General features: G+C 39.0%; 1 protein-coding gene across 2 annotated transcripts in view; it reads right to left on the minus strand.

Moving 5' to 3' along the window:
* Positions 1–1,768: 1,768 nt before the first annotated feature.
* Positions 1,769–21,255, minus strand: part of LOC307128085 (cadherin-18-like) — a 68,657-nt gene continuing 49,170 nt past the window's right edge. For both annotated transcript variants that reach the window (XM_079819672.1, XM_079819673.1), the window contains 7 exons: positions 20,966–21,153; positions 20,553–20,806; positions 17,906–18,042; positions 16,161–16,282; positions 10,511–10,625; positions 5,046–5,297; positions 1,769–2,547 (listed from right to left, as the gene is read on the minus strand). In XM_079819672.1, coding sequence (XP_079675798.1) covers positions 2,042–2,547; positions 5,046–5,297; positions 10,511–10,625; positions 16,161–16,282; positions 17,906–18,042; positions 20,553–20,806; positions 20,966–21,153 — 1,574 coding nt within the window. In that variant the 3' untranslated portion in view covers positions 1,769–2,041. The remainder of the gene's footprint in view (positions 2,548–5,045; positions 5,298–10,510; positions 10,626–16,160; positions 16,283–17,905; positions 18,043–20,552; positions 20,807–20,965; positions 21,154–21,255) is intronic.

Consider the following 21,255-nt stretch of genomic DNA (forward strand, 5'->3'; position numbering starts at 1 on the left):
CTCTCAGATTCAATGCGTTTCCCGAGTATTGGATTTTAACTTGGCCTATATTGCAAACAAAATGACCCTTGTCGATTTCCTTGGTCCACATTTCAGCTCTGTATACCGCGGGAGTGGAATAATTCTATCGTCTTGTGAGCTGGGTTTGCTAAAACAAACACTAGCGATGCATGCACCTTCACCTTGCGCTTCTCCGGCTGCGCGTCAGTTACATTCTGAGATATGTAGCGGTTGGGTTTTATCCAGTCTGTGGTTTAAACCGAACACAAAGCCACGAATCTTGGATGTAAACAAATAAATACATATCGACGCAGTGTTTTTGAGAATCGATACAGTATCGGTAAACATAATATCGCGATATTCATGTATATCAATATTTTCTTACACCCCAATCGCAAGCAGTGGGACTTTTATTATGCCACAGTCGCCGGAGCCACTTCCGCATTTCCGGTCATGAGTACGAGGTCACACAGCTCTGTTTATCATATTAGATACATTTGAGTGTGTTGAAAATGATGTTATGACGTTACTCTGTACGTTCACTCGGCGGCTGCTATGACACATGTTGCACACTGCAGTGAGAGTAAAGCATTTCTGCAAAATAAAACCAGAAACCGAGGGTAATGCAGATATGGCGTAATTGACAGGCGACTCCCTCACACGTCCCGGTTCCTTGGTTAAAATAGCAATTTCTCACGATTTACAAATAGTTGGAAACATTTGGGATATTGTAAGTACTCAACTGAACAAAATATATAACACTGGCCTAATGGTTTTGGGATATTTTACTGAAAATGTTTTACATAGTGCACCTGATAATCAAAATATACATCAATTTATATAGTATATATTTAAAATATTATAATACAATTTCCATAAAAATTGTTATATAATATAGTAGCCTCTAACTTTTCAACACCTTTCATGTATTGAAATGTAAAAAATATAGAAAAATATAGTAAAAAATATAGTCTTGCGAAAGCAAGGCTGTTGGTTCAAGTATCAATCCAGTGCATGTTAGCTTGTCAAAAACAAGGCTCTCATCATCATTTTAACCAACTGTCTCTTAAAAATCATTGATTTTGTTGTCAGTAGGTATGTTTCCGGAATAGGCTTACTAATTAGCTAATGCCGCCGTCAGAGGAAATGATCGCTCTTTTGAAACTCCCTCAGTATTCAAAAAGTCGTCCTCCTAAACAATCCAACACTACTCGTGACAGCCGAGCGCATTTAGATCAGTAAAAGCGGCCGTCGTGTTGACGCTCTCAAGTCATCATCATCATTACGCTGGCTATTAAAGCAGTCTGTGGGCTCTTTATCTGCATGTTGTGAGGCTCGTGGGAATTGATCAGGACTGGATTGCAACACAGACTTTTCACAGTTGATTTATAAGTCCTAGGAAAGTAATAAAAGGTGCCCACTCAAGCATTTGAATCCAATTATCTTTCACAGAATGCTGTTGTTATCCAATTAAAACTCTCTCTGCTCATGAGAATTATAATAAGTTATTTTCTTGCTTTTGACAGAGGTGATTTATACTAAATGTTGCACACTACGTTCAATGTCGATCTAGTATAGAAGGGCACATCATAGTGGGTGAAAAATGGAAACTTAAACACTGCAGGCTGTGAAAACAGAAATCAAATTTCTATTTTGAGAAGGAAAATGATCAGTGTAGTATGAAAGATGTCATCACAAACCAGCCAGGATATTGAACTGGACGCTTTCGAAGCTGGAAAAGGAGGACTATTCAATAGAGGCATGTTTTACTTATCTGGAATCATGGATTTTTATTAAGCAATAGAAAATATACACCAGGGAAAATAGCTTCCTTTATGAGTTCTCATTTTTTTTCTCAATTTTAAACTTTTTCTTCAAAAATCAACTTACTTCCACTTGTGGAGGCCAGTGAAAAACAACAGTCAAATAATCCCACAGCAAAACTGGATGACAAAAAAACTTCAGTCTTCACTGCGGTCCCATTTGACCAGACATCAGGGGAACGACACAAAACGTCTGGTTTACGGAACATGCGCAGCCATTAGGGGGCGTGTTGCTGGCCTTTCTCTTGAAAGACTCTGCTAAGTATTTGTACCTCAGGGCCCCAGTTGTCTACCTCACTGAGGTCCAGCTCTGACTGAAGCTCCGGCAGGTCCAGAGAGCTGATGGAACCGGACGGCGAGCCGCGGCCCTCATAAGCGTACGTCTGAAGAGAATCATACGGAGGGCCGCTCGTGTCCCGGTCTGCCTCGACCACCTTGAGCTTAATCACCTCATAGATGTCCTCGTCCGGTAAGGTCAACGACGGGCTGAGAGCCTCCGTACCCATAGCCCTCCACACCTCCGACTGCAGGTCCTTCCTTATTCTCATCTCCTCGGCTGCCGCGGGGTTCCTCAGCGCAGCTATGTCAAAGGCTTCTGTGTCTTCCTCGCCTCCCCCCTCATCATCGTACGTGACCACGTTCTCTCTGATATCCTCTGTCGAGATGATCAGAGGCTCCTTTTTGCTCTTCTTGCTACGCAGAGTGACAAACAGAACCACGATGGCTACAAGAGAAGAGACACAAGCTCAGTTTGTTCATCTGTGTAAATGATGATGTGAATTAGCTTTACTACTATTGTGAGTTAGTGACGTATCGCATGGGAGTGCAAGCATCTGCCTGCTGACATTTTCATACAGGGAAAAGCTTTGTCTGGGTAAATATTCACCTAATCACTCAAGTACTGATGTGAAATCAATGATGTTTTGCCATAAATAGCCATGAGCCTCTTTATTTGAACAGATTAGCCCTGTTCTAAAACCTAGTGAGCTGCTTTACTGCCTACACAGGCAGCTACCTTTTAAGGCAGCATACAAAATAAAATGGACCATCATAAATAGGATTTGTATAGTAAACTAATGGTGCGTTCACACCGGACGCGAATGATGTGATTCGCATTCAATGCAAAGACGTGAATAGACATTCTGGGGTGCGATTCGCGCGAATGAGGTGGCGCGTTTGACGCGTGATTCGCGCGAATGGCTCTTATGGCTCCAATATGATTCTCACTGTGATAACATTAAATGACATAAAACACAACCCAGTCTCTTTTTGTTAAATGCAAGTTTATGTTTAGCCTAAAATGTATAAGTTATAGCCTAAAAATAAAAAAGTAATGAAACTTCACTTTGCCCTCAGCCTAAACGATTTGCCAGGGAACATATTATAGATCCATGAGACCAAAGATTGCCTGTTACATATACAAAAGACGAATTATAGCTCGAGACGCCAGCGGCAGACGTCAGAAGGACTGGCTGAGGAAAGGTTGCTCTCGCCGGGTTAACGAGCGCGGAGCGCCGCTAATCCACTGGAGCTCACAACTCCGAAAACGGCAGATAAAATGTTCAAATAGGCACTCTTTTTATAAATAAACCACAGATTGAGCTTTAAACAACTACATTATCGCCTGAAAAAGTCTTAAAACAACGTTTTGTCACATATTAACAGTAGATTTGAACAAAAAAGACGTGTAAACCAGATAACACGTCAGCAGCGTCACTGCGGAGTCGTGAACGCTGATTGACAACAGACCGGAAGAGAAGACATTGCTGAATAAAGTTGTAGTTTTTGTTATTTTTGGACCAAAATGTATTCTCGATGCTTCAAAAAATTCTAACTAACCCACTGATGTCACATGGACTACTTTCATGACCTTTCTAATTTTTACACGTTTGTAATTTTTACACGTTATTGTGTAAGAAAAAATTTAATTGAACATAAATTGAACATGGAAGGCGGTCAGACGAAACTTTACTTTATAAAGTTTTAATTATGGATATTTTTCTTACACAAACGCATCGATTCGCTTCAGAAGGCCTTTATTAACCCCCCGGAGCTGCGTGGAGCATGTTATTTGATGGACAGATGCATTTTTTATGGACTTCAAAAACAGAACAACTATTACTGCTATAATAACGCTTGGATTAGCCTGGAATTTTGTAATATAACTCTGATTTTATTCGTCCGAAAGAAGAACATCATATACACCTAGGATGACTTGAGGGTGAGTAAATCATGGGCTAATTTTCATTTTTGGGTGAACTATCCCTTTAATGTTGCTGTCTACTTCTTGAAACAACATTTTTAGTCAATACTGAAGTGAAGGCTGTCAACCCTGTTGAAAACACCCAGTTAAACCAGCCTGAGCTGGATTAAGACTGGCCAAGCTGATGTTTATTTAGTTTAACTGCTCACAAACCCTCTAAAACCATACAGCCAACAGACCAGCATGACCAGGCAGAGAGACCACCTGACATTTGGAAACCAGCTTAGGCTTGCATAATATGTTATCTTCAGCAAGGTAGGTAGGCAGCTCACTAGACTTTGGAATGGACATATTGTGTTCGAGTATTATGAACTGGTCAGAAAAAATCATCTGTTTTGTCATAAATGAGCATCTAAATTCAAGAAGACTGTTTTCGTCCAATATTTGATTGTCTGTTAAGGTATGTGAATGTTACGATTGTTGTTCCTGGTTTCAGCCCACACAGTTGTGCAGAATTCCTGAGTAGTGTCTATATTTGGCTTTGTCGGTACCAGAGTGAGAAAGGGGTTTTTCACACTTTCTGCAGGGTGAAACTTCTCATCTACAAACAGTGAATTTCAAGCAGTGTTTCTTAGGACGTCAGGTAAAAGAAATAAGCAGAGGAGAACATCTTGGATATACATCATCCCACGATTGCTTGGATCTTTCTAACAAATGATCAGCAACAACATGCATATCATATCACCCCTCTCTTCTTAAATATCATATGTGCTTGGTTATCCTGCAGTATCCATCCATCCATCCATCCATCCATAATAAACATTTAAATATTTAAATATAAATAGAACAATTTAAGACTCCCTCAAAATGTCATGCTGATAATTAATGTATAAATAAATACATTTACTAGTGGATTCAAAACTTTGGACCCCACTGTATGCTTCTGCTTTTTCTCTGATGGCAAATTCATTGAGGAAAGAAACAAGCATTTCTCTTGGCCCTTGAGTTTTCAGTCTTACCCAAGAGGATGAGCACGCATAGCAGGATGGCAATGAGGGCTCCAGTGCTGAGACCAGCCGAGGACAGGAAGGCTTGAGCCCTGCACACTGGCGTTCTGGCCCCGCGCTGGCACGGACACACCCTGAGCGTAAGCGTGCTGGTGCTGCTGAGGAGGGGCTCTCCTCCATCCCACACAACCACGGGCAGCTGGTACAGCTCCTGTTCTGCCTGGCTGAAGCCTTGCCTGCGCGCCAACACGCTCGCGCTGCTATCTGTCAGAGAGAGCAGAGGTTTATTCTCGCTGGCTGCATGCATGACGACGCCGTGCAACAGAAGCCAACAAAACAATTCGCTCCCCATCCTCGGCGGTTGCCTCCGAGAATGAAGAACAGCTTTTTGAATATTGCATTCTGTTACTTCATTTTCAAGCTGTCTGATATGGGTTTGGATTCTTCACTGTTGAAAAATGACAACAGGTATAAAACGGCAGCCACAGCACTATGATAAAAGAGAACAATGTTCCAAAAACAGTTGCATTTGTTTATAAAGTGATAATGTTAGTAGGCCAATATATTATTGCTATAGTACAAATTATCTCCAAACGATCATGGGACCCATGATTTTCTAGTTGGCCTATCCACCTTTTTTTGCAATGAGGAAGTATTTTCTGTGAATGTATGGCACTTCTGATTCATTAGCCACTTTAGGTAAATAACTAGAATTAAGAACCAGAAACAAAGTGCAGTAAATTGCAAACCTATTTGTGTTACAAACCAGTAGTTTATAATTACAACAATACAATCAAATAATATGGTAAGAAATACCAAATGTTTCTTGAGCTCCAAAGCAGCATATTAAAATGATTTCTGTCGGATCATGTGGCTCTACTAAAGTTCAGCTTTGCCATCACAGGAACAAATGATTTTTAAATTAATGAAAATAAAATAATTTTAAATTGTAATGATATTTGATAGTATTACGGTTTTACTGTATTTTGTTCAAATAAATGCTCATTTAAAAAATATAGTCCCACTTTACATTAAGCCGGGTGCACACTGTGTGATTCATAATAGTCCTTCACGATTGTTCCTTTTCAGACTGTATGAACATGATCCCCGCTGTAAGCCATGTCACACTGAAAGATCTAAGTTGTCATTAATGTCAGACTGTACGATATTCAAGGTGTGCTAAAAACGGACGCACGCAAGAAAACTCGTTCAGAGTTTTATATCATCATTCAAACGCGTTCGGTGACAGAGAGCTGCATTACACGCGGGATCGAAATGGTGGTTACAAAGAAATCTCTAGCGCTCATTTTGGTCATAGTTTGTCTTGAAAAACGAAGATAATTTGACGGTCGTCGTAGGAGAAGTCACACTGCAGGATCGTGCACCTAATCTTCTGACACTGTCAGAATTTCGTCTGAGGTCAAATTTGATCGCAGCGGTCATTAATCGGATGCCAGTGAACATGTCAAACTAACGATCAAAGTCTTCAGATTTTAGCCTAGGATCAGAGGAATCTTTTAGGAAAGATTTGCAAAATTTGTCTCAGATGGCCAAATCGTGGCCAAAATTGCACAGTGTGCACCCGGCTTTAGGTGGCCTTAACCAGGGCTCGACATTAAGCCTGTTCACATGCTTGTCCTTCGGACAAGTAAATCTGTCATTCACTTGTCCGAGTAAAAAATTTGCTTGTCCGGATTTATTTTCTTTTTTTGTAAATATAATCTATTCTGAAGCATTATTCTCACCAGTGTTCAATCAGCTTTGACATATTTAAATATGCATATTTGTGATATGTTTACCTTTTTATAAAGGGCATTTTTCCATAATCTTATTAAATATAGGCTATGCTTCAGCTTTCATTTTATATTTTTAAATTTGATCAATAAATTAAATTGAAAAATGAATAAGACACTATAGGCTGTTACCAATCAAATTAAATAATTGACACTGAAACATTACAACTGCATTAAATAATGTTATGAGATTATTTTTAATATTTTTGAATATACAAATAAGAAATGTTGAAAATATGAAACTCAACCACCTGTAGGTGGCAGCATGTGACTCATTAAGTCGATTCGTTCAAACGGCTGATTCATTCAAGAATTAGGCGGTCGTTTACGAATCGGTCATTGAATCTTTGATTCAACCGATTCATTCAAACCGCTGAATCATTTACTAACATGCTGTTGCTGTGAGATGCGTTATGTTTCTGTTGTAATCTTTGTTTGGAACTAGTTTCGCTGCTGAAATAGAACAAAAACAGTCCATATTGCATCTAAAATATAAGTGACTTAATGTTAATTAATTGTTTATGGAACTGGCGAATGAAATCAGTGTAACATTCAATCGTGATGGTATTCAGGAAAACAACACTCTTGTTTGTGTGATGTTGCTTAACTATGTTATAAATATAAAAACTACAAAATTTTAACCGTGTATGTTAACGTGAGTTTCTTTGTATGAGCAGCGCTCATTTGTTTTCGATTTTCTCCTCGAGAGGCTGCGCGAACCTCAACAGCACAACCTTGTTAACCTTGTAAGTTTGTTTTATATTATTATCCACTACCGATCTCCACGTACACTAACTGAATGCAGAATCATTATTGCACTTTGGTGATTCCCTAGTTATTTTTTATTTTGACGTTTTAACCAGGATACTTGTCCGTCGGGCAAGTAAAATTCTTTTTCACTTGCCCCTTCAAAAAATCCACTTGTCCCGGACAAGCGAACAAGCGTTAATGTCGAGCCCTGCCTTAACTACTATGTACTTACATCAAAATATAAGTACAATGCACTTATTGTGTTCATATTGTATTGCAAAACACTTTTGCTGATATTGAGGTGGAATTCGAGTAAGGTTATTGACAGGTGTGGTGGTATGGGTAAGTTTAAGGTTAGGGTTAGGTGTAAGGGAAGTGTCAACAGTGTAATTAATATGTAATTACAGAAATTAATTACAGATGTAATTACATGCAGGTATTTTTTTATGTAAGTGCAGTGTAAAAATATGTCTGACACAATAAGTGCATTGTATCAAATGATTAATTTAAATGTTAGTACATAGTAGTTAATGCCACCTAATATAAAGTGGGTCCAAAAATATTGTGTCTGATTTTTAAAAAAAAACTTTGCTTTTCTACCCCGACAGGAATGTTGACAGACTGTAAACCCCACACTGTGACAAAAGCGTCATGCTTTATTAACTCCATACAGTGCATGCTCCAACTTTTATAATTTTTGAGAGGCTTGTGCAAGGTTTTTCACCTTCTCTCTTGCTGTCACTACCTTCCTTTCTTACACACGCATGCACACACCCACCGACAGGCAGGTCTTAAGCACCTCAGTGTATGCATGGTCATGCAGCTTCTTCACATTGCAAATGTGGTTTGAGCTAGTGTCTTCAGACTCTTCAGCCTGGGAGGATTTGAGGGGGTTTGGGATCCAACATGAACCCTGTCTCCCTCTGAATATTAGATATCGGGAGAGCAAGAGCGTGGGTTTGCGTTTAACATTGGTAGGGACATTTTAGTTTTCAGTTACATTCCTTAACTGTGATTGCTAGAAAAATGGGATAGTATTCACTAGTCTCTTTGCTGGGGTTAGTGGCATCCATACGCAAATCTACACCTGTGCAGAGGTGTTTCTCTTCAGGGGTCTAATGCATGCAGAACCAGCAACGATTGTGCATGCAAGAGGAAGAAAAGTTTTCAAACTCAAGGTTATGTTAACACTACCAAAATTAGCATCTCTGAAATATTTACGCATAAATCAGCCCTTCATATAGTGACCCCTAGGTTTAGCTCATTTGTGTTTGATTTCATGCTGTAGGGGTTTTATGAAATGGCCTCCAGGTAGACTCCTTTTAATCTGTCCAAACACTATTAAAAAAATGAACATGAAACGACAGAGGGTGGAACGATCATTAGCGCATCTTTACAAACAACATGGAAAACGTGGTCTGTAATTATACATGGATGGGAAATTCACAGTTGTGCTTTGATTTATGTAGCAGTGAATCGTAAACACTTTCCCCGTGAAAATACATGAGAGCGAATCATGCGTGTACTGCGGATAATTAATCATCACTGTGAGATGGGTCGTGCAAAAAATATTCAAAAAATAAATAAAGAAATAGGAAATAGCAACAACAACAAAAACAACGTATACTGCCAATACTGGAGTTCTGGCGTGAGTCCTGATCGCTCTAGCTGTTATATCTTAATGCGAGTGTTTAAATGGTAGAGATAAATGGCCTGAGAGAGACCTGCAGTGAAGTGGCCCAGGAGGAGCCCTCTCGATGTAATGTGTCCCATCCCAGATGACACAAACACAAACACTCTTGCCAAAACCGTGGCACGCTGTCAAACTTGATGTAGGCTATCTTTGCGAATAGGGCGCACTGTGCATTCCCTCACCCATTCTACTGAAGCAGTGGAGAGCTTCATTACGACTGCTTCCTGGATTCAGAATATGAACTATGTCGAGAAATGTAACAGTCAAGATGATTATCATTCAATTGAACTCGCTGTCATTTCCCAGGGGGGAAATAAGTGCACCTCCGGAGGGAATTTCCATCATATTTTCTTCCGCCTCACCCTGGCAAGCACTGTGGTCATGTGGACGCTGGCATAATGACAGCGGTGCCAGGAGAGAAACATCTACGTGATCAAGGATGACAGCCCTACACGCCCACTCAATCACAGCAAGCGCAACGGAGCGCTCCTCAAGTGTGTTCCGAGGAGTGCGCCAACCCCCAATGTGTAAAATTGTCCATAATGGTCCATCCGCTGGGATATTATTTAAGGATGGAGTGGCCTGGGGGTGGGGGGGTGGGGGGGTGGAGGCCTTGGCTAGGATACAAATTCAAATAAAGCTCTGAAGCACTGGATCCTCTGAACTCTGGGCTTTTAGCATCTGCCTCTTATCTCCTTGATTGCCCTGTTAAACTCCGACCGGTCCACCTGCAGGTCCCGATTTACCGAAGCAGCAGTCCGGCATTAGAAGGAAATCATTACAGCCTGGCCGTCTCCACCAGGGAGCCTTGAGCTAACATAAACACAGACCTGGTTTCCAGGGAAACGGCACCGTTGGCCTTGCAAAGATATTAAAGAAAGCGCAAGAAGAGGAGGGGAAGGCAGAAACTGAGGGTGATCTGTGTGACAACATGTGGTACTAAATATGTTTGTGGAGAGGCACTGAGGGTTTGCCCTGAGCAAACATCAGGAAATCAGTTGGAAAACATTAGAAAGATTCCATTATGGAGACGCCATCGGAGAGGCTCTTTAGATCAGTCGGCTCTTATTTGACTTCCATGAGAGCCTGTGTACAACTTAAGTACTGAATATGGAATTTTTTTTTTGTAAATCAACTCTTAAAATACAGACTTGACTCGTCAAACTATTTCTAATGAGATGTTTTACCGAGCAGAAAAAACAAACCCTATGGGAGCGGTTTTGTTATTGTTCGTATTTTACCTTCATTGTCCTTCAGAGTGAAGTTTGGATTGGCTGGAAGGTCTTCTGGTAGAGCAAAGGTGAACCTTCCATTGGCGAAGTTGTCCTTGTCTGTGGCTCTGATGGTCTGAATGACCTACAAGGAAAATGAAACGGAAGCTTAGTTCTTTCTTACTCCAAAATTAAAGTGGAATGATAAGTGGCACTAAAAATATCTAAAACAGATGCCTATGCTTCTCTGAGAGGTGGGTTGTTTCACTCTCTATAACCCAGAAATGTAATTGGACCACCTGGGCTTCTTCTTCCTCTCCTCTTTTGAAAGACATTAACTTCAGACTGCTGACCCGAAGCCCTTTGGCCAGTTGGGTGTCTGGATTACAGTCATTGAACAGAGAGCTGGTTTGAAGCATTACTCAGCCTCATGATGTTTTGTCAGCTTGTTAACCTAATTGGCTCCTGCTAGCACATCAGCTGCAAGTGGGAATCTCCTCATGCAGAGTCTGGACCAATTATTGAAGCCTTTCACCTGTCTGTGCTGCACAACCCATGTTAGACCAGGGGTTTCTCTCTCTAGGGCACTTTTCCATCAGAGCATCTGGTGTGGATTCGAGTCAGTTTGACGGAAGAGTTTGGAGAGTTTGTTTGGAGTTCTGGTAGTTCTCTTGCAAGGGGTAAGGTTTATGTTTGAAATTGGTATGAAAACATCCTGTTTTAATATGCGGAAGGGAATCGATATTCATTACATATAATTATGCACCTTTGCAAGCTACTGTTCACACGTACTAAAGTGCAAATAATGCACATTTTTTGCTACCTGTTTCTCAAGAAACTGCATTTGGGAACTGCTCACAGTTTGTTGATTAATCCAAAGGGATAATTCAGGATTAAACAACACGATTTTTACCTGCCCTGTCAACATTTTTAATGGCTGCAAATGCAGCCTGAGTGAGCATAAGAAAATTCGGTAACACTTTATTTTAGGGTATAATTCTCACTATTAACTAGTTGCTTATTAGCATGCATATTACAAGGATATTGGCTGTTTATATACAGTATTAATGCCTTATTTTGCATGACCATATATTCTACATCCCTTAAAGGTGGGGTAAGTTCTTTCTGGTAACCGATGTTGATATTTCAGTTCACCAAAACAAACACGCCCCTACACCAAAAGGGTCTCGCCCCTATTTTGATAGCTCCGCCCCACACATATGTACACAACGCAGGCAACAACTATGGTGGAATCTGCTGTGCCACCGGGCCGAGGGTACGATGCCATCAATAAGTGAAAGCAATGTGTATTACTATGGTAATCCAGGTCAAATGTTCAGTGAAAAAGTTATCCCAAAAACACAATTACAGTTCTCATGAACAACTCGATCAACATAGCAAACATATTACAAATATGACAAGATTAGAGGATCAATCACGAAAATAGGAACCAAAGGAAGCAAACATATTTTAATGAAATATTTAATTTGAATAAAACATAAGTTTATTGTTTTACTTTTCGGACACACTTGGGGAGCTGACGCTTGAAACAGACAGTGGTTTAACGTTATAGGATGTGGAAATGAATGGGTCTTTATCGTTGCTGAAGTGAATGACAAAACTATCGCAAATGGACAAAAAAGCGAACATGACACATGAGTAGGGCTGCCACTAACGACTTTTTTTATATCTATTAATCTATCGACTAATTTATCGCAATAATTTTCAACAATTTTACTTAAAAACATTTAATTTAACTATTAAAAAGGATAAATGTAAACAAGCCCTTGACAAAATGTAAAACTAAAAGAGTAAAAATGTAAAAAGGAACATAACAAAAAAAGAGAATATCAGCAAATACTTTTTATATAGAATAGTGTTGTCACAATACCAAAATTATGACATTATTATCAATCATGTTAACACTAACCACTATTCTGAACAGGTTAGGATGACCGAAATCTTATTTCATGATACAAGTAATTTAATATTTTTTAAATGTAATTTTATAATTACAATATAGATATTTAATTTGATCAGTTTTTTTTTTAAATAAGCCAAAATGTAAATTACAAACAATATGACAAAAACAGCCCTTTATATTCAGCTACAGTAGGTCTATTTAACAGTAGCATTCAGTAAAGAAATTAAATAATCAAATGTAAAAACAAAAATGCATAGTCTGCATAGTCACTCTGTAAATTAACTATACACTGATTCTTAATAAATATATTAAAGTTATTCAGTCAAGCATGGGGTGATTTTCTATTTTCTTTGTTGTTTGATTAACATTAAATCACACAGAATATTAGGTCCGGCCCTTTAAGAGCTGCACGGACCAATTTCATTGTAACACCCGTTTTATCATTCAACTCTGTATACGTTCACTAAAGACATATCCGACTGTGTTTACATGAATACTCGCCAGGACGTGCATTTGTACATAAAATTGACCATTCAAACCCAATAATCCGTGAAACTGACGTCACGATCTGTCTGAGTGAAAGGCGACTGCGATCGCTTCAGGTCAGAGTCCGGCAGGCGAGCACGTCCCGGCCGCGCCTAACTTTTCCCTGAGCTGCGCGTATATATTTGACTGCTCTGCTTCCATTGTTTAGTGACTGGTGGAAGCAGAACTCACACACACACGTCCTCACTCCTGCTGCCACACATCGACGCACATTAAGAATTACTGCTCTTATTGTGTGGTGTCATTTTTAAAGTACCGGTACTAATACAATTTCATATCGTACCTAACTTACACAGTCGACTAAAAATATTGATGTCGACTAATTTATCAGCGTCGACGCAGTCGATTGTATCGACCAATCGCGACAGGCCTACACATGAGCATATTCAAGCAAAAGCTAGCATATATTAGTTCAGTGAAACAAAACAAAACCAATGTTACTCTGTTACTTACAATGCGAGATTTCTTTTTACATTGACAATAATGCAACCTATCCTTCCTCACAGGTTAAACGTTTGGGTGTTATCATGGATAGCACACTATCCTTTGAAACTCTTCCTTTGACTTCATACTTCAACTTGCGTAACATTAACCGTCTCCATCCCTTCCTCTCAACCAACAATACCGCAGTTCTTATTCATGCATTAGTCAATTCACGTATAGACTATTGCAATGCTCTTCTCACAGGTGTTCCCTCTAAATTGCTACATAAGCTTCAGTTGGTTCAAAATTCTGCAGCACGTGTTCTTTCTAGATCACCTTCTACTGAGCACATTTCTCCAGTTCTTCGGGAATTGCACTGGCTCCCAGTAAAGTATCGAGTTGAATTTAAGATCTTGCTACTTACTTACACGGCACTTCATAATCTTGCACCCCAATACCTTAACTCAACTTCACACTCCTTCACATGCTCTCAGATCTTCATCTTCAATTTCTCTTGTGGTACCTCGCATTCGACTAACAACCATGGGTGCCAGATCTTTTAGTTATGCTGCCCCCCACCTATGGAACTCCCTTCCTCTTGATGTTCGCAATAGGGACGCGTCTTAAGACATACCTTTTTATACAGGCTTTTTTATAATATGTTTTATTGAGTCTTGACTGCACTTTATCTGTATACGCGGAGTGTTCGTTGTGTGTATTGTCTTGTGCAGTGATCTGTATTTTTGCTTGTGAGGTGACCTTGGGTGTTATGAAAGGCGCCATTAAATAAAATGCATTATTATTATTATTATTATAAAGCAACCTCTGATTGCAGGCCTTAGCGGTCCTTGAGTTCTCTCCAGCACTGGAAAGCTGATACTTCTTGCCTGATCGTAAGCCTTCTTTTGTTCCATTGACATTTTCCACATGTGTTTTTTATCTGCCATCTCTCTCTTTCTGTCATAGCTCGGCTAATGTCAGTCCTGTGTCGTGTCTTTTAAATAGTGACGTGCAGTGCTCTCTTCTCACCATCATTCGTAGACACGCCCCTTACTACTGATTGGCTACAAGTTTGTTTTGGTCCACGGCCCGAGACACCTTTATAAAGCAGTTTTGAAATAACACTCACCCCACCTTTAATCCTAACCAATCCCTAGCCAACTTAAATACCTTACTAACTATTAATAAGCCTTAATTAGGAGTTTACTGAGGCAAAAGTTATAGTTAATAGTTAAATGATAGTGAGAATTGAACCCTAATCTAATGCGTGACCAAAAATTCTACAGACCACAAACTTAAATCTATAAATTCAATACACTTTTAGCTGTGAAGTCATGGCATATAATGTAAAACATACTGAGTTTCAAGACATTTTTTTAACACACTTTCTCATGCTTTCAATAGTGCTAAGTAGAACTTGGGTTCGGACCAAGCAAGAGTGTGAAACCCACCAGTGTCACTGCATTACAGCTTTCTTCCCTAATTACAGTGCATGGTTTCATGCAGCGCACTGTTGTGGATCAGTGCAGTCCAGATCAAAAGGAAAGAGCTTCCAGTGAGTCGATGCCATACAAGCAATGTGGTTCTGCCTTATCTCTGTGGAAACACTTAATCAAGGGCCACAGCATGACAGCATTCCCTGATTATCTCACAAAGTTACAATCACGAATTTCAGTAATTGGGAGGAGGATTTTATTTAGATGTTAGATGGAACGATTTGAGCCGAGCAGACCAAAAGTCATAATTAATGAGAGCCCATATCTACACTTATGAATGGACCTCTGCCTTATAAAAGACAGGTTATGAAAGAAGCACAATATAAAAAAGCACCATGGTGCTTTAAAAGCAAACTTTAATTAAGCAAGCCTCCAAAATGAAAACACAACTATGTACATTAATCACACACTTTCTTTCAGGCAGAATAATTTGACCATACCTTTAGACTTGAATTAAATCGCTCTATTTATATGGATTCATTTTATAACACTTTTATGAGCTTTTTGGGTCTTCGACGATTTGGTTACCTGGACTTTCAAAGGAGAGGCAGAAACCTCTAAAGTTTCATTAAGAATATCTTATTATGGGTTTGGAATGACATGAGGGTGAATAAATGATGACAGAATTTTCATAATTTACCCTTCTAATACCTTCTATGGTTTACCACCAGCGCAGCAGAAACAAATGTCCAGAGAGTGATATTTAAATCACCAAACAACCCCCCCCCCCCCCCCCCCCGCTTAGTCACCCACTGTGTGTGAATTGTGTGTGTCAAACCGCTTAAATCGTAATCTCATTCAAGGGTAAAGCTATAACAGCTATGCCGCTGCACTGCTGTGCATTGCTGCACATGGGCCTAGATTTTAACGTGCAATGATTAACATTTCCTGTGAGCAATTCTTAGTGCGCTTGATGCGGACTCCTATCTGCCGGTGAATACATTGGTACATGCTGAATTATTTATAGGTTTAAGAGCCTCCGAAGTCTGTCGAGCCACAGATAAATCCATCCTTGATGGTGTCAGACATATCATAAAGGAAGCGTATGTGTTTCTCATTTATGCATGTGTCCCTAGCATTTGTGTACATGGGAATGTGTGGGTTCATACATATGGGAGAACTGAAAGACAGAATTAAAGCAGGAAAAAAACAAGGTTTGAGAAAATAACAGGGCAGGAGAAAACGACAGGAGAAAGGTGCAGATAGGAAAAACGGTCTCAGATGGGAGCTGACAGGTCGAAAAAGAATGATAGGGCCACACAGAGAAAAGGACTGAGAGGCGATAACTAACCTGGCCTGCCTTGGAGCCTTCACACACAACCAGAGCGCTGTCTGTGGCAATATAGGGGGCATTGTCATTGACATCCAAGACCTGGACTGTGACTGGTACATAGCTCACCAGATTTGGATTGTCTGGAGAAAAAAAAATATGACAAATATTCAATCATGGATATTTTCCATCAGGACAATTATAAAATAACCGGCAAAACAACAACGAATGAATGATGTATGAGGGATTTCACATGATTGAATTCATGCCATATCAGAACAAACTGGCGTGAAGCTTGAATCAGCTATATTTGCTAATGAACACCATGTTTTATTTACAATATATTGTGACCATTTTGGGGGGTTTCTTTAACTGTGTAGACTTTTAACAGTCTTACTTAGTGTATTTGTCCAACAACAATGTCCAACAGTACATGCATCACAGATGAACTGTCGTTTCACCCCAGTGTAAGATTTTAATTGCTTAGTATTGTGTTTAATAATATTCTATCATGGAATTGACATTTTAAACATTTATTGAACAAAATGACTGACTCCTTTGTTTTGCAACAGCTAATTTCCCATTTATATGTATTAACAAATATGAACAATTAAATCATATTTTAACATTTCTGGCTTAATTTGATAAAATTACAGCACACATCACATCTCATATTTCATTTCACATGACTCACATGGCAAAAATAATCAATTTGTTACATTATTTATTTTTGATGATGTCAGTTAATTAAACAAATCATTGTTGGTTAATGTTGGCTCAGGTTTATTAAAATAATATTAACAGATACAACTTTTTTATTTGAATAATTTAGGCCTATTAGTAAATGTTACACTTAGCATCAACTATAAATGCAAAAGTATTTTTCATTGTTAGTTGATGTTAACTGATATTAACAAATTGAACCTTATTGTAAAGTGTTACCACATTTTTTAATTAAAGCAAAACATTTTGTTGGGGTGAAAATGGCACCATAATCTTTTTTGAGAAGAATCATTAAGATTTTCAACATGTAATTGCTTCCTGTCAAGCCTCTACTGTCCTTTACACAAGAGGCTAAATGTGAACAATAAATCCTGAAAAGCCTGAAGTTTTCATGATTTAACATTATATATTTTTTTACATTTACCATGTTGAAAACCTTACAGTGAGATATAAATGATTCATGCTTCTCTCGTGGGATTCACTGGAGCGTGGCGAGAATGTAAAATTGGTGTGGGAAACATTACACCCATTTTGGAGTTGTGCGAAAAACGTCATTCAGTATGATGGAACTGAGATATAGTGGCCTAGAACATTATCAGTCCACTATCGGCAAGCGTTAACAGAGGGCAGGTTCAGCTTATTAGCTGAACACCACTGTGAAGAAAAGTGTAGAGGAAAGATAATTGCTTAGATAAGCATCTTTAAAAAAAGGAGAAACAAACAAATAGGAAAAAGAGAAGAAGAATTGATTGACCCTGTCCACCTTCAAAACCACACCAGTATGCTAGCAGCAACCTCAGCATCAATCCCACAAGGCAACACTTCTTCAAGGAGACATTTGTTTTGGTCAGTATCGATGATTCAGACTTCAGGGCCTATGATTCCCTCTTGGACAAGATGTTCCCTGTCCAAACTTCAAGAATGCTTGATTCAAAATGAAGATATCATTGGTAAAATGGTTCCATGTGTTTTCCTCCGAAACCAACATAAAAAAAAAAAATCAATGAATACAGAAAGGATTCTGGCTTGAGAGCAGTACATACCAATCTCTGAAGCCATCACTGTGATGTTGTGCCAGGCTACTTCTTCTCGGTCTAGATTCCTGGTGGTTGTAACGAGTCCACTGTCAACATCAATTCTGAAAAGTGCATCACCTTCGGCATTTTGGTCAATGGAATACCTAAAATTGCAATACAGGAAAGTTAAACTAAAAAAATATTATTCAAGTTTCAGATTCATTTATAAAGAGTATAAATAGCCATTTTAATGCTGAAAAAAAATGGTGTCCTTGCGTTTAAAAAAGCAGAATTAGTAGATAGCTTTTATAAATGCATTTAGTTGTCAAGTGAACATTATCTTGCTGGGGAAAAAAAAGAAATTTACCCATTTAGCTACTGCAACTTCTGATACAGCGCAAGGCATAAATTTATATCAATACATTTTGATATGATCCTCCTTTACGCTACAGCTAGTTTCTGAAACTAACCCATTATGTTTTAATATAGTAAATATGGCTGTCAAGCGATTAAAAGTTTTCATGATGTGGCAATTCATTAATCACTTAATTACTAATTAATCGTACATCGAATTTGGCTGAGAATTTACCCCCAAATGAACATTTAAAGTCATTATTGTGTAAAGCATCAAATAGACATTACAAAAAGTAGCTTCAGAAATAAATATTTTATTTGATTCAACATAGAACTTATTACACATACAATTTTGGACCAATTTTGGTTGAACTATATCTTTAATGTAAATATTGAAATATTATTGTATTTATATTATGTTTAAATTTTATCTTGTTTTTTTAATGAAAATATACTCCAAGTAAGAAAACAAGGACCATAATTACTAACAACTTGTGCCGACGCAAACCCTATTTTGCCGTTAAAAAACTGTCAGGATTTACTAAAGACACGCAGTGATAAATCAGCGCTGAAAAGGCGTGTACAGGGTTATTTTTGCGGCTGACCTTATTGCATATGTATTTGTAGGAGTTTCCCTTTCAGGCGTAAAACTCATGTGAGGAGAGTATTTAAATAAATCACGCAAAGTGATTTACAAAGATTTGCGCTCCTCAATTTACTGGTGTTTGCGCCATTATTTATTGCCCCAAAAAAAGACGCTAATGGGTAGATTGCGTTGGTCATTATGGAAGAATGATGCGAGCGAAGCCATTCATTCCGTTGTGGCGCCGCTGCCGAATATCCAGAAGTTAAAGCCGGAGCAAGAACAATCTTTGCTGAATTTTGTTGGTGGCCATGATGTTGTGGCCCTCATCCCCATGGGGTTCGGGAAAAAGTTAGATTTTCCAGCTCGCTCCATTAGTGCTGAAGGAGTTGGCTAAAGCCCCATTCGGACGGTAATTGTCTCGTGGGGTCGGAAGGTCATCATTTACAGGGGCTAGTCAGTGATTTTATTGCCGTCCATCTCCCACCACCCGCGTAAAAATCCCCGGCCGAATAACCTACTGTTTTTGACAAACACCAAAGTCGTGTGGCAATTTAATTGCTCTCCGAATCCACATCTCTGAGTTTTCAAGAATATATCACTTCAAAATGCACTGTTTATTTCCTTTTTGACCACTGCAGAGCACCATGCGTTTGCGCTTCGCTGTAATTTGGATGCATTTCTAGACTTCTATTTCTTTAAATGCTGGCAAGTATTTTCAAGAGCAATATATTTCATTACCGCTCAAAAAATAAAAGGAAGAAAAGCACGTAAACATTTGAATTGGGCCGTTATTTGCGGCAGCATTTATTCTTATCATACCAAGCATATTATATTTTATTTAAAGTATACAAACATGTTATGGACCACGTGAGCAGCACATTCCCGATCACAAAACTCTCCCCTCCACCTTGAATAAATCACAATCCGAATGCACAATGTTTTATCATTGAGGTGGTGCACATTTATTTTTACGGACTTCCATGTGAGAAATAAAGGCGAACGGCGCATGAATTACGTCACGACCAAGCGTTAGCGATTGGTTATGACAGATCCAGAGTGGCTCTTGGCAGATCCAATAGTTTTAAACTTCAACAGAGTACCGGCCTTCAAGGAAGTAAACGCTTGTCAGACTCTCTGTTCAAATGAAATGTACGAGAGTCTGGTAAGACCAGGCTAGGTAAATATCTTAATGAGTAAGTCATTGAGTCATTCATACGATTTGTTCAAACAGCCGATTGATTCAGGAATTAAGTAAATTGAATTACTGGTTCACCCCATTCGTTCAAAATCAAAACGCGAATTCAATGAAATGCCGCTGTGTGTTGCTCGGAGATGAACAGCTCTGCTTTGTCTTTATATTTTCATTGGCAAAATTGAGCAAAACAGACAATATTGTGTCTAAAATAACAGAATATTAACTTTGTATTTATTGTTGTATAAGATCAGTATCGCATTTGCACTTGTGCTATTCAGAACAGAAAAACAGAACTATATCATATGATGTAAATGAGACAAAAACTTATCTAGATATCTTGAATTTTAGATATCTCCATCACGCAGAGTTGTTGTCCTGCATCATATTCATCATCAATCAACTAATCAATTTAATCGACAGACCTTATATATATATAATATAATATATTTAGTTGTAATCAACAGTTAGTAGAAATATGACAGGAAAGGGAATATACCTCAAGGCCATATATACCAGCATTAGTCGCTCTAAAAACTCACCTGACTTTGCTTCTAGTGCTGTCTGGGTCTTGAGCAGTAACCATGCCAACCTCTGTCCCAGCCGGAGCGTTTTCATACACGTCCATGATATAGTAGTCCATAGTAAACACTGGAGCCTCATCAACATCCCCGATGATGAGCTTGAGCGTGGTGGTGTCTTTAAAAGGGCCCAGGTAAGAAAAACGTGGGTCCAGATGGGTGTTGACACCTTCAATGTTCAAAGAGTACGCCTTCTTCTTCTCGTAGTCCAGAGGCTAGAAAGAACATCAGTAATGAGATCAAGGGAGAAGCAGAAATGACATTTTGGCCAGCATGGGAAAAGACAGGGCACGGCTGAATGAGCAGACATAAATTTATATGGCTGTAGAACCCAAATCTGAAGCATCGGTTCTGTGTGAACATCTAGTTCAGACCTTTCTGAGGGAGATGATTCCTTCTCTCTTGTCACTGTCTGTAGAGATGGAAAACATGGCAGCTCCTTCTTCATTGGTAATTCTGTATGCCATCTCAGCATTGACACCAAGGTCTTCATCGTTCGCTTTGATTTTACCAACTGCTTTCCCTACCTCAGCAGATTCTGGCACATAAAGCTGATAGTTCTCTGAAGTGGAGAACAAACACAACAGATGTGATTTTATTAAACATTTGAAAGCTTTTGATGCACATGTTAAAAAGTGTTGCTTGCACTCAGCTAATTTGCAGG

Source organism: Gobio gobio (genome assembly GCF_949357685.1).
Source record: "Gobio gobio genome assembly, chromosome: 6".
NCBI classification, from domain to species: Eukaryota; Metazoa; Chordata; class Actinopteri; order Cypriniformes; family Gobionidae; genus Gobio; species Gobio gobio.